Genomic DNA, 12,100 nt, shown 5'->3' with positions numbered 1-12,100 from the left:
TCGCTTCCCTCATACCACTCTTAATAGTTCACTCCAAGACACGCTGGGCAACTCTGTACCTGGTAAGCCATTGTGAATCCAACTAATAATGGCATTCAGAAAGTTAGAAATCTTTGAATTATCAGATTCATAGTGATATTCAAAAGAAAGAAAATGACATCATTTCTGTTCCACACACACGTTGCCCACCTTCACTGCATAAAAGGGAAGGGGAATTGTGAGTGCCCACAAAGAACCTGATATTGATGGCACATACAGATTTCTTCATTAGGAAGAATAAATAAATTTAGACCGTAACAATTTAAAAAACCAGAAAATGTAACTGTACATTTTAACGCTTCTTAAAATCCAAGAAATTTAACCTATTTGCTCCTTGTTTAGGTAATTAGTGTCTAAAACATTTCAAAGATAACGTATATAATGGCTAACATTTCTAGTACTTTTTAAAAATTCAAATCCAGTCTCTTTTAATTAAATATATAAATTATTTGTCACTGACTTTCTTAAAAAGAAGAACAAAGAGCCCTAATTAAAAAGTAAAAATTAAATTTCCTCTTAGAAAATTTTACATCAAAATTATCTAATAAACTATAGTTCAGAAAATAATTTCTGAATTAAGAAAATATGAATAATAAAACCAACAGTTTATGTTCTGAATTTCAAATTTTTATTTTTATTTTTATAATTTTGTTTTAAGTTCTAGGGTACATGTGCAGGATTGTTACATAGGTAAATGCCTGCCTTGGTGGTTTGGTACACCTATCAACCCATCACCTAAGTATTAAACCCAGCATGCATTAGCTATTTTTCCTAATGCTCCTCCCCCGCCTGCCCTGACAGGCCCCAGTATGCATTGTTCCCCTTCCTGTGTCCATGTGTTCTCATTGAACCTCACATTTTTAAATACAGCATATGCCAGGTGTCGGTTCAGTACCCATAATTATACAGACTATTATGTGAGCTAAAAAATGTTGATTAGATACAAATGTATAAATTAATCTTCTCTAGACATGTGGAAATTCTCTAGGGGCTATTTCCAGCTTCTGTGTAGATTGTAGAGTAGACTGCTACCTGTCCCCCAAAAATGAACACCTTAAAAAAAAAGACAACTTTCTCAGCCTCCCTATTGTACATACATATGAAAGATATAGTATTTAAATTCAATGCCAGATATTTCTGAAATCAACACAGCAGTGATCCCAAGGAGAAAAGTTCTTTTTGCTAATGGGCACAAACTTGAAGGGCAAAGCAATGGAAGGGTAAGTCTTCAGACTCAGGGGTGGGACTCAACTCAGAAACACATGGAAGATCATTGGCACATTTTTTTTTTAATAGCAAACACCACCAAGTGGAACCCCCAAAGTTTAGTCAATATGAAACCTCTAAGGAGTGGCACATCCGAGACTGAAATTCCCATCTTTTAATTCCCAGCTCAAGATCTCTGAAACCCCAGCACCAGCTCTGAAATCATTATTCCATATTATCATGGATGCCTTTTCTTCTATACTGCCCTACTCTTTTTTTTGAACAGTTATACCTGATCTTCCTATTTTTGGGTGTGTTCCACCGAAAGTTTTTCACTCTAAATACTTCCCTCTTTCCATCTGAGCATTTACATCTGTAACGAGGACAAAAAGATCGAACATCTATCTCACCCTTGTTTGCGTTGTTTTGTTTTGTTTTGTTTTGTTTGTTTTTGAAACAGGGTCTTGCACTGTCACCCAGGCTGGAGTGCAGTGGTGTGATCACCGTTCATTGCAGCCTAGACCTCCTGGGCTGAAGTAATTTTCCCACCTCAGCCTCTGAGTAGCTGAGACTACAGGTGTGTGCCACCGTGCCTGGCTAATGTTTGTATTTTTTTGTAGAGATGGGGTTTTGCCATGTTGCCCAGGCTTGTATTGAACTACTGGCTTAAGTGATCCTTCTGCCCTGGCTTCCCAAAGTGCTGGAAGGAATTACAGGTATGAGCCACCGTGCCTGGCCTCCCCATTGTTAAAATTATGGAAATCATGTTCACAAAGCAGGTTGGCCTGTTTGGAAAAGGCTGTCATAATTTCTCGGGTAACTCTAAAATAGAAAGCTACTGAAAATTACTTTAATACATTCATTACAGTCTCAGTATAAGATTATAGCTTCCTCTCCCAAAGCGTAACCGCAACATGACACAGGATGAGGTAGCTTTGAAAATGCTGCATACAATATCCTCTTGAGTAGAATCATAATTTAGAACTCTAAAAATTACCAGAAAGAAAACTGTCCAAGTTTGTTTAACCCAATGTGTTCCAACTTATTTGACTAGAAAACCCTTCATTCATGCAACATTTATGAATATCCCATGGCAAATCTAGTTTTCTGTGAATAATGAACAAAACATTTATAATTTAAAACTAAAATTGCCTTCTATGCAGAGATCTACATGTCAATAAAATGAAGAAATAAAATTTCCATACTGTTTTCTTTCCAATACAAGGATTAGAAGGAAAAGGAAAAGAGTAATAACCAGAATCTATAGCCCATGTTTGGCCAGGCGCCATGGCTCAATCACACCTGTAATCCCAGCGATTTCAGAAGCTAAGGCAGGAGGATCGCTGGGCTCAAGTGATCCTTGAATGAAACTCCATCTCTAAAAAATTAAAAATATTAGCTGGGTGTACACCTATAGTCCTACCTACTTAGTAGAATCATTTGAGCCCAGGAGTTTGAGGCTGTAGTGAGCTATGAGTGTACTACTGCATTCCAGCCTGGGTAACGGGGTGAGACTCCATCTCTAAAAATAAAATTTAAAAATAACTAAAGCCCAGGTGCGGTGGCTTATACCTATAATCCCAGCACTATGGGAGGGCTAGGTGGGAGGATCACTTGAGGCTAAGAGTTTGGGACCAGCCCGGGCAACATAGTGAGGCTCCATCGCTACAAAAAAAAAAAAAATTAAAATTAGCCCAGTGTAGTGGTGCACGCCTGTAGTCCCAGCTGCTCTGGAGGTTGAGGCAGAAGGATTGGTTGAGCCCAGGAGTACGAGGCTATGGTGAGCTATGCACACTATTGCTTTCCAGCCTGGGCAACAGCAAACCCTGTCTCAAGTAAATAAATAAAATAAAATAAAATAAAATAAAATAAAATAAAATAATGGCCCATGCTCAGTAAGGTACATTACTAACTTTTGAATGTGAGGGGGGAAAAAAGGAAATAAGCCAATTAGCATTTCGATAGATGTAAAAATGAGAGCTAGCCCAACAGTTTGAATGGACTGATGCCACAAAACTATACACTATTGAGGTGAAATTTTAGGTCAATTTTATATCTGTTTATCTTACATATAACCACAACTTTATTTTTGTCTTAAATTTTTAAAAATAGAGGTTGGGTCTCCTTAAGTTGCCCAGGCTTGTCTTGAACTCCTAAGCTCAAGCGATCCTCCTGCATTGGCCTCCCAAAGTGCTGGGATTACAGGTGTGAGCCACCACTCCTGGCCATTGCCACAACGTTAAAGAAAGAGAGAAATAGAACAGACCACATTCTTGACTGTTAGGTAATACAACTTTATTTCAACAAAGGGGAGTAAAGGCAATAAAATCCCACCCACCTGGAAAGTTTTAAACCATCTCATAAACAACCTTAGATGAAGGAAAATTTTAAAACAAAACTTGGGACTGTCTATATAGTAACAATAATGGAAACACTGCATGTCAAAACTAATGGGCTATTGCTGACACTAGATTGAAAGGAAAGTTCATAGCCTTAAATGATTTAATAATGACACAAGTAAGAAATAAAGCAAATGAAGTTACAAAACAATAAAAAGCTGGAGTACAGAACTAGGGATAAAAAGCCATTTCTCTTTCCCAATAAATGAAGACAGGGCAGTGTCTTTCCTATACCTGGCCAGCATGTGATATATAAATATAGTTTCATAAATGTTAACTATAAAGAATTGGACCTATAGTGGAGAGCTAACTTAAGTAATAAACACATTAGCTGAATGTGATCAAGAATTCAAAGGAACTTCGGTCAGCTGTCATCTTATTCCAGTGTTTTCAAAATTAAATGTGTCTGTCTCTTACTGTTAGTGTTTTCATTGACTATGTTTTCTGTTGTATACTAATATCAATTAATCTTCCTCAAATTTATAGATGTATTCTCAGTCAGCATCCCAATAGATAAACTAAAGTTGATTTTAGAAATTACATGCAAGTGAAAAAGGGCCAAAATACATTATTGAAAAAAGATTATATTGGTAGGGCAAAACATTGCATATATTGAAAATATATATTAAAAGTAAAGACTATTAATTTAGATAGTGTGGCACAGAGATAAGTAGGCCAACAGAACCAAATAGAACCTAGAAAGAGACATGTCAATTCATATGACAGAGGTGACACTACAGAGCAGGCGAGAGAAGACACGCTTTGACTCAGTGATATGCGGAAACTGATTATATTTACCTTTAAAATCAAAAATAGAAGTAAACATAGCACCACACACAAATATAATCTGAGTCTTTTCCAATAAACAGCACCAAAATTAACATCTGAAATACTGACATTGGTTGTTTCACATTTGTGGATTGATCTTTCCTTCAAAGTACCTGGAATCTTTTTTTTTTTTGACTTATTTTATTGTTTTAGTAATTCATTGAACCAAGAATATAGGATTTTCATTTCTTGCAGTATAGTCGGCAAGATACCTGGACAACCCTATCCCTCTGAAAGCAACTAAAAATACTGGATATAAAAAAAAAAAAACAAATAATAAACCCTTAAAAACATCTATAAAGTAGCACCAAATTCTTTTTTTTTTTTGAGACAGAGTCTCACTCCAGTCAGGCTGGAGTGCAGTGGCGTGATCTTGGCTAACTGCAACCTCCACCTCTTGGGTTCAAGCGATTCTCCTGCCTCAGCATCCTGAGTAGCTGTGATTACAGGCAAGCACCACCACGCCTGGCTAATTTTTGTATTTTTTGTAGAGACGGGGTTTCACTGTGTTGGTCAGGCTGGTCTCAAACTCCTGACCTCGTGATCTGCCTGCCTCAGCCTCCCAAAGTACTGGGTTTACAGGCGTGAGCTACCGTACCTGGTCCGTAGCACCAAGTTCTTAAGCCAGCAACTGTGTAGACAAGAACCCTGAGAGGCACCCAGAATGCTTAAACTGGTGTTTGCCCTGACGGCATTTGTCCAACAAGGTAAACAAGAAAAATGAGAGGCAAGGCTAAGGGCCTGCCTAAGTAGACCAAAATTATATTGGCAGAAAACTTTTTTGTTAAGACTGCCTACAGTGTATTAAATCTATTTAACACCATTAAAAACATAGTACAGCTCTTCATTAATAAGCCTAGTTATTTAAAAAATAATCTTAGCTTTTATTTTAATGATGTGAAGAAACAGGTCTTTGATTTAAGCAATAGGCATTAGCTCAGTTATCCTTCCCAAAGAGTGAGTTAAGCAGAAAGTACCCACTAGTCTTATTTGCTTGTGTGGTATCCCACAGGGGATTGAAGATGGACTAGGGTCACTTATTTCAGGTAGGAGCAGGTCGAATTGGCCTGACAACCTCACTGAGTTTACAGAGCACTGGGATGACACATGACCCTTTTCCAACCCGGCTGCTAAAATAGTTGTAGTTTTCTAGTACTAGGAATGAGTCCTAGGAATTGACTGACAATTGTGTTGTAAAGCACGTGTATTTGAGAGGCCTTCTATAAATAGCTCATTTCCCCCCTATATTCAAGAAAAAGATTTTAGAACTTCATGAGAAATAAGACAAAGAGCAAGGCATATGGGGCAAAATATCAACATTTGTATGTAGTGAGAACTAGGATAGAGGATACAGCTTATCTCTGTGGGCAAATAGGCTTCCTCATATTGAACCCCACATTAAGGAAGCTTAGCATTCCCCAGACACAGCAGCAGCCTCCAAGTGGGGTACTCGTCCAGTTAGGGCTTACAACTAGGAGATATGCGACAACTCTGCGTGGGTGGGCCTGTCCCCAAGCGGGGAGGGGGAAGAGTCGAGCTGAGCACTTAGGAATATCCAGTTTTTTCTCTTCAAATTTGTCAAATGGATGTCACATTTTATTTCCCCAAGTAGAGTGAATAAAGGAACAGAGAGAGGCTAGAAGTGTTAGGTTAATTTATTCTGGCTGCATTGAAGGAAATGGGAATGGGAAGGAAGAGTTTTGTCAGATACTCATTCTGAGAAATGAAAAATGTGTTGAAGTTTGAGAAATTGAAGGATATTTAAGATTTCTTTCCTAGCAATCTGGTAGTTTGTACTATATGGCATTAATAATAATGGGAATAAAAGCTAACATTTATTGAGAATTTACTACTTTTCGTGCTCTAGATTGAGTCTTCGTGTATGCTGTCTCATTAATTCTCAAACTGCTTGTGTTTTGTTTTCTTCATTTTGTAGATGATGAAGCTAGGGCAAAGAGAAATACTCAAGGATATATAACTAGCAAAATGCAAAAACTACGGCTTGAACTTAGACATTACTCAATATCTTCTGCTCATTTTTAAATGTTTTTATATGAAAAATACATAAATTTGGATTGAAAAAGCAATACATGCATATTGTAACAAACCAAACAATGTAAAAATATCTAAAGTTGAATTAGTGGGCTCCTTCTCCCCGCAATCCATACCTATTATAATCATCATTAACAGAGTATTATATACCTTTCTTTGCCCTTCCTTTGCATATGCATTTATCTTGTTAAACAAATATGGCATTATGTAATCTGTAATGTATTTTTTATTTTAATTACGGTGTCATTTATATAAAATGCTCATATTTAATGTATGTGTGTTATAATTTTTTTTTTTTTTTTTTGAGCAAGATCTGGCTGTATCGCCCAGGCTGGAGTGTAGTGGTGCAATCTCGGCTCACTGCAACCTCTGCCTCCTGGGTCCTGGTTCAAGCAATTCTCTTGCATCAGCTTCCTGAGTAGCTGGGATTACAGGCACGCACCACCATGCCCAGCTAATTTTTGTATTTTCAGTAGAGATGGGGTTTCACCATATTGGACAGGCTGGTCTTGAACTCCTGACCTTGTGATCCACCCCCACTTTGGCCTCCCAAAGTGCTGGGATTACAAGCGTGAGCCACTGTGCCTGGCCTATACATCTTTTTTTAACAGTGTATAACTCAAATTTATTACAGTTGACCTTCAAGTACTGATATACAAATCCTTATATATGAACCTCATGTATATTAGAACTTTGTATCAGAACCTTATTTATATGATATATATAATGATATGCAAATTCCTAAGAACCTTACCCCAGAATAATCTAGTATTCTCCTTCTAGCCTTCCTACTATTGTCATACATTTTATGTCTACATATGTTATGAAGCTCACAATACATTTCTGTTGTTTCTGCTTTAAACAACTATGTTTGACTAGGCATAGTAGCTCATGCTTGTAATCTCAGCACTCTGGGAGGCCAAGGCACGAAGATTCCTTGAGACCAGGAGTTCAAGATCAGCCTGGGCAACATAGTGAGACCTCATCTCTATTAAAAATTAAAAAAAATTAGCTGGGCATGGTGACACATGCCTATTGTCCCAGCTGCTTGGGAGGCTGAGGTGGGAAGATTGCTTGAGTTGGGAAATTGAGACTGCAGTGAGCTGTGATCCTGCCACTATACTTCAGTCTGGGTGACAGAGTGAGACCCTGTCTCAAAAAGAAAAACAACAGCAGCAGCTTAGGTTTAAAATAGGCTAAAAAATTAAGGAAAACAATCTATTATATTTATTCACACATTTACTTTTTTTATTCTTTGTTCTTTTGTATAGATTTAATTTTCTTCTCGTCATTTTTTTTTTCTACCGGAATAATTTCCTTTAATATTTTTGTAGTGCAGTTCTGCTGGTGATGAATTTTCTCAACTTTTGTATGTCAGAAGAGTATTCATTTGACCTTTGTTTTTGAAAGAAGTTATTTTTGTGCCTAAATTTGTAGGTTGACAGTTACCTTTTTTTTTCTTGTGGTACTTATTGCTTTATTGTCTTTTGATTTGTATTGTTTCTGATGAGAATCCCCTGTCAGCCTTATCATTGTTCCTCTCTATGGAATATGACTTTTTACTCTAGCTGCTTGTAAAGTTTTCTTTTCTTTTTCTTTTTCTTTTTGAGACAGGGTCTTGCTTTGTTTCTCCGTCTGGAGTGCAGCGGTGTGATCACAGCTTACTGCAACCTCCAACTCCCATGCTCAAGTGATCCTCCCACCTCAGCCCCCCAGGTGACTGGGAATATAGGCATGTACTACCATGCCTGGCTAATTTTTAAAACTTTTTGTAGAGAAAAGGTCTTGCTATGTTGCCCATGCTGGTCTTGAACTCTTGGCCTCAAGCGATTCTCCCATCTTGGCCTCCCAAAGCGCTGGGATTACAGGCATAAGACACTGCTCCTGTCCAAAAGGTTTTCTCTTTATTGCCTCCCTTTTTTTAAAGCAGTCTGATTATGATGTACCTTGGTGTCATTTTTCTTTGTTTCTTCTGCATAGGGCTCGTTGAGCTTCTGAGACCTGGAATTACCAGTTTTCATGAATTTGAAAAATTCTCAGACAATATTTCAAGCATTTTTCCAACTACACATTTATGATGTCTTTTGAAGGTGTTCCACAGTTCACTGTTGCTCTTTTTTTTTTTTTTCAAGTCTAATTTCTTTCTGTGTTTATTTTGGATAGATTTTTATTGCTAATAGCTATATCTTCATGTTCACTAACCATTTAGTCTGTAGTGTCTGATCTGTTAATCCCATTCAGTGTATTTTTAATATAAGACATTGCATTATTTATCTCTAGACTTTTGATTCGGGTCATTTTTATGTATTTTTTTTATCTCCTTATATTTTTGCTTTCCTCTTCCTTCTTGAGTATTTGGACTACATTTATTGTAGCCGTTTAATACCTTTCTATTAAGTCTATCAGTCATTTCTACTGATTGAATTATGAATCATATTTTTTGGCTTCTTTGCATGCTTGGCAATGTTTAATTAGATGTTAGTCACGGTGAATTTTATATCATGGGGTGCTGAAGTTTTTAAAATTTCTGTAAGTACTTCTGGGCTTTTCCTTGGACTCATTTATATTACCTGAAAACAGCTGAATCTTTTTGAGGCTTTTTGGCAGCATTAGGACCATCCAGAATGGCTTTTACTCTAGGATTAATTTGGTCACATCTCAGAAGTCATCCAGTCCTAGGAATAACCTGTCCATCAATCAGCCAGTGTGGAAAGATTGCCTAAATAAGGGACATCAAGGAGAGTCTTAAGAAAGGTATTTCCAGGTTGTTTCAGCAGTGGTGTGTAGTGGTGTGATCACAGCTCACTGCAACCTTCGTGTGAAATATGTTTCATAATTCTTTGTTTTATTAAAATATATGGAGGGCTATGTTATGATAGCTTGCTAGTGAATAATCAAATGATTATTTGTAATAGTTTCATAATGACCTGAAAGAGTTATCATTCCTCCCAAGGTGCCTAACACATCCAGAGGCAGATGATGCTGTCTTGGTATCATAACATTATTTGCAATGGTTATAAAGAAATGACATATATTTATTTCTCACACTAATTAATATTATTTTAATCTCCTTGATCTGTATCCTTTCTAGGAAGAGCGTGTTGTGAATCACATGGCAGCAAAAATTATTGAAAATGTCTGTACCACCTTTTCTGCTCAGGCCCAGGGCTTTATTACAGGAGAAATCGGACCCATTTTATGGTACCTATTCAGACACTCCACTGCCGATTCTCTTAGGATAACAGCAGTATCGGTAAGATGAAGCATCTTTTGGGGATATATCTGGGTATCTTTAAACAGCAAGCTTGAAGAAAATATTAGAATAAGAATAAATTTAATTGAATAGGTAGGAAACTGAAATCTCAGAGTAATATTGAGAGAAATCACTTGATTTTCTTCTAAAAGAGAATTTTGAAAACTTGGAGCTGGAAAACTTTGAGACTGTGAGAGAATTTCAGTAAAACCTTGTTAGGACTATGGTATTATGGTTTCAAAAACTAATTAATAAATTTATTTATTTTGAGACAGAGTGTCCATCTGTCGTCCAGGCTGGCGTGCAGTGGTGTGATCTCGGCTCACTGCAACCTTCACCTCCTGGGTTCAAGCAGTTCTACTGCCTCAACCTCCCAAGTAGCTGGGACTACAGGCATGCACCATCAGGCCTGGCTTAATTTTTTGTATTTTTGTAGAGGTGGGGGTCTTGTCATGTTGCCCAGGCTGGTCTTGAACTCCTGGCCTCAAGCGATCTGCCTGTCCTGGCCTCCCAAAGTGCTGGAATTACAGGGATGAGCTACCGCACCCAGCCTCAAAAACAATTTAGAGGCGATAGTAGAAAACTGTGGCAGTATATAGGGTACAGTGTTTGGTTTGTTATATTTTTAGTGTTCCCTGACTTTTCCCTGTTAGCATCCCCATTCAGATTTTGTGTCAAATGAGTTTATCATGTGGTTCAGATGAATTCATTTTAATGTTCAAGCATCTGTGATTTTGCTGTTTTTGTGTTTTGATTGGTTGCCTACTACTTTACTCATGTGGTTATAATAACTTGGTATAAAGGATAATTATGTATAAAGATGTGTTAACGCACTTGTATCAATTTAATAGTCTACTGAACAAATATAACCCTCTCTCCTATGATTTATTTAAATACCCCTTTGAGTTAGCAGTCTTGTCTGGGCTCTCAAATGCTATGTGGCATCCTTGTTGTATTTCTCTAGTTCAGCTCACTCTTGCACTACTCTCTGTGGGCAATTTCTTACTTTGTCTTCTTTCCTTATACCCTCAACCCTTCAATTTCATCACACATCCTCACTCATGACTTTCCCCTTGCTGCCCAGGGAAAAGTGAAGGCATCTGATGGGAACTATCCCAACTGCCTTCTGCCATATAAGTAGACTTATTTACCTGCACATCTGTCGTCTCTCAATTCTGTCCTTCCTGGTACCATTGACAAGCTGTTCCTTCTCTTGTCAGAGACAAACCTCTTCATGTTTCTCCAAATCTTCTTCCTGGTCCCTTCTTGGGAACCTCACTCAAATGGTTATTTTTGCCCTTTCCTGAATCTCAAATCTTTCCTTCCTACTAGATCCTTCTAGTCAGCATTTCAGTGTTTTTTAATTCACCACCCCCGCCGCCCCCACAACACACACAATCTTGGCTGCATATCCCCCCACTCCTAGCCATACCTCTTTAAAGAGTTATTGCTGCAGACTGTTGTTCCTTTCTGGCCCACGTTACCCTTTTAGCCCAGTCTGGTGCTGTCCAAAAAATACCACTGAAGCTAATCTTGCTAAGGTGACTAGTAACTTTTGTGTTGCTAAATCCTGTGGGTATTTATGGAAAATTTTCAGTTATGTTACCTGTATAATCTTGAAGATCAATGGATATAAATCCTGCTCCTGATTACCATTAAGAAAGGATATATAGCATTGATTATACACACGTCTGTTTCAGGAGCCACATGTTTTCAAAATTACAAAAACCCGCAACTAATTATGGTATTAATAATTACAGGTATGCGGCCGGGCGCGGTGGCTCAAGCCTGTAATCCCAGCACTTTGGGAGGCCGAGATGGGCGGATCCCGAGGTCAGGAGATCGAGACCATCCTGGCTAACACGGTGAAACCCCATCTCTACTAAAAAATACAAAAAACTAGCTGGGTGAGGTGGCGGGCGCCTGTAGTCCCAGCTACTCGGGAGGCTGAGGCAGGAGAATGGCATGAACCCGGGAGGCGGAGCTTGCAGTGAGCTGAGATCTGGCAACTGCACTCCAGCCTGGGTGACAGAGCGAGACTCCGTCTAAAAATAATAATAATAATAATAATAATAATAATAATTATTATTATTATTATTACAGGTAAATAGAAAGAGTTACAAAGTATACCAGTGAACTTTCTTGAGGCGCCTTTGAATAATATTTTAAGACATTCATTTTAATCCTGAGCCTTTAGAAAAATCTGTCTTGGTTTAATTGGGCTTACGTTATAAAGATTACATTATAAAGATTTTCATCTTTATACTCAGCATGGTTTCTTTTCTTGGCAAAGGTTTTTTCAGTTGTTCCCACCAAAGTCTCA

The 12,100-nt window shown here is 37.9% G+C and overlaps 1 protein-coding gene across 10 annotated transcripts in view; it reads left to right on the top strand.

The window, feature by feature from the left end:
• ULK4 (unc-51 like kinase 4) overlaps positions 1 to 12,100 on the top strand; it is a 706,344-nt gene that overhangs the window by 151,172 nt on the left and 543,072 nt on the right. For all 10 annotated transcript variants that reach the window (XR_013413811.1, XR_001443048.3, XM_077992220.1 and 7 more), the window contains one exon: positions 9,616 to 9,777. Coding sequence is in view for 8 of the 10 variants with exons in the window: in XM_077992220.1 (XP_077848346.1) it covers positions 9,616 to 9,777 (162 nt within the window). In the remaining 2 variants the exon portion in view is untranslated. The remainder of the gene's footprint in view (positions 1 to 9,615; positions 9,778 to 12,100) is intronic.

This window comes from Macaca mulatta, chromosome 2, assembly GCF_049350105.2.
Source record: "Macaca mulatta isolate MMU2019108-1 chromosome 2, T2T-MMU8v2.0, whole genome shotgun sequence".
In the NCBI taxonomy this organism is placed as follows: Eukaryota; Metazoa; Chordata; class Mammalia; order Primates; family Cercopithecidae; genus Macaca; species Macaca mulatta.
Note: the sequence above shows the minus strand (reverse complement) of the source record. Positions and strands in the feature narration are given on the sequence as shown.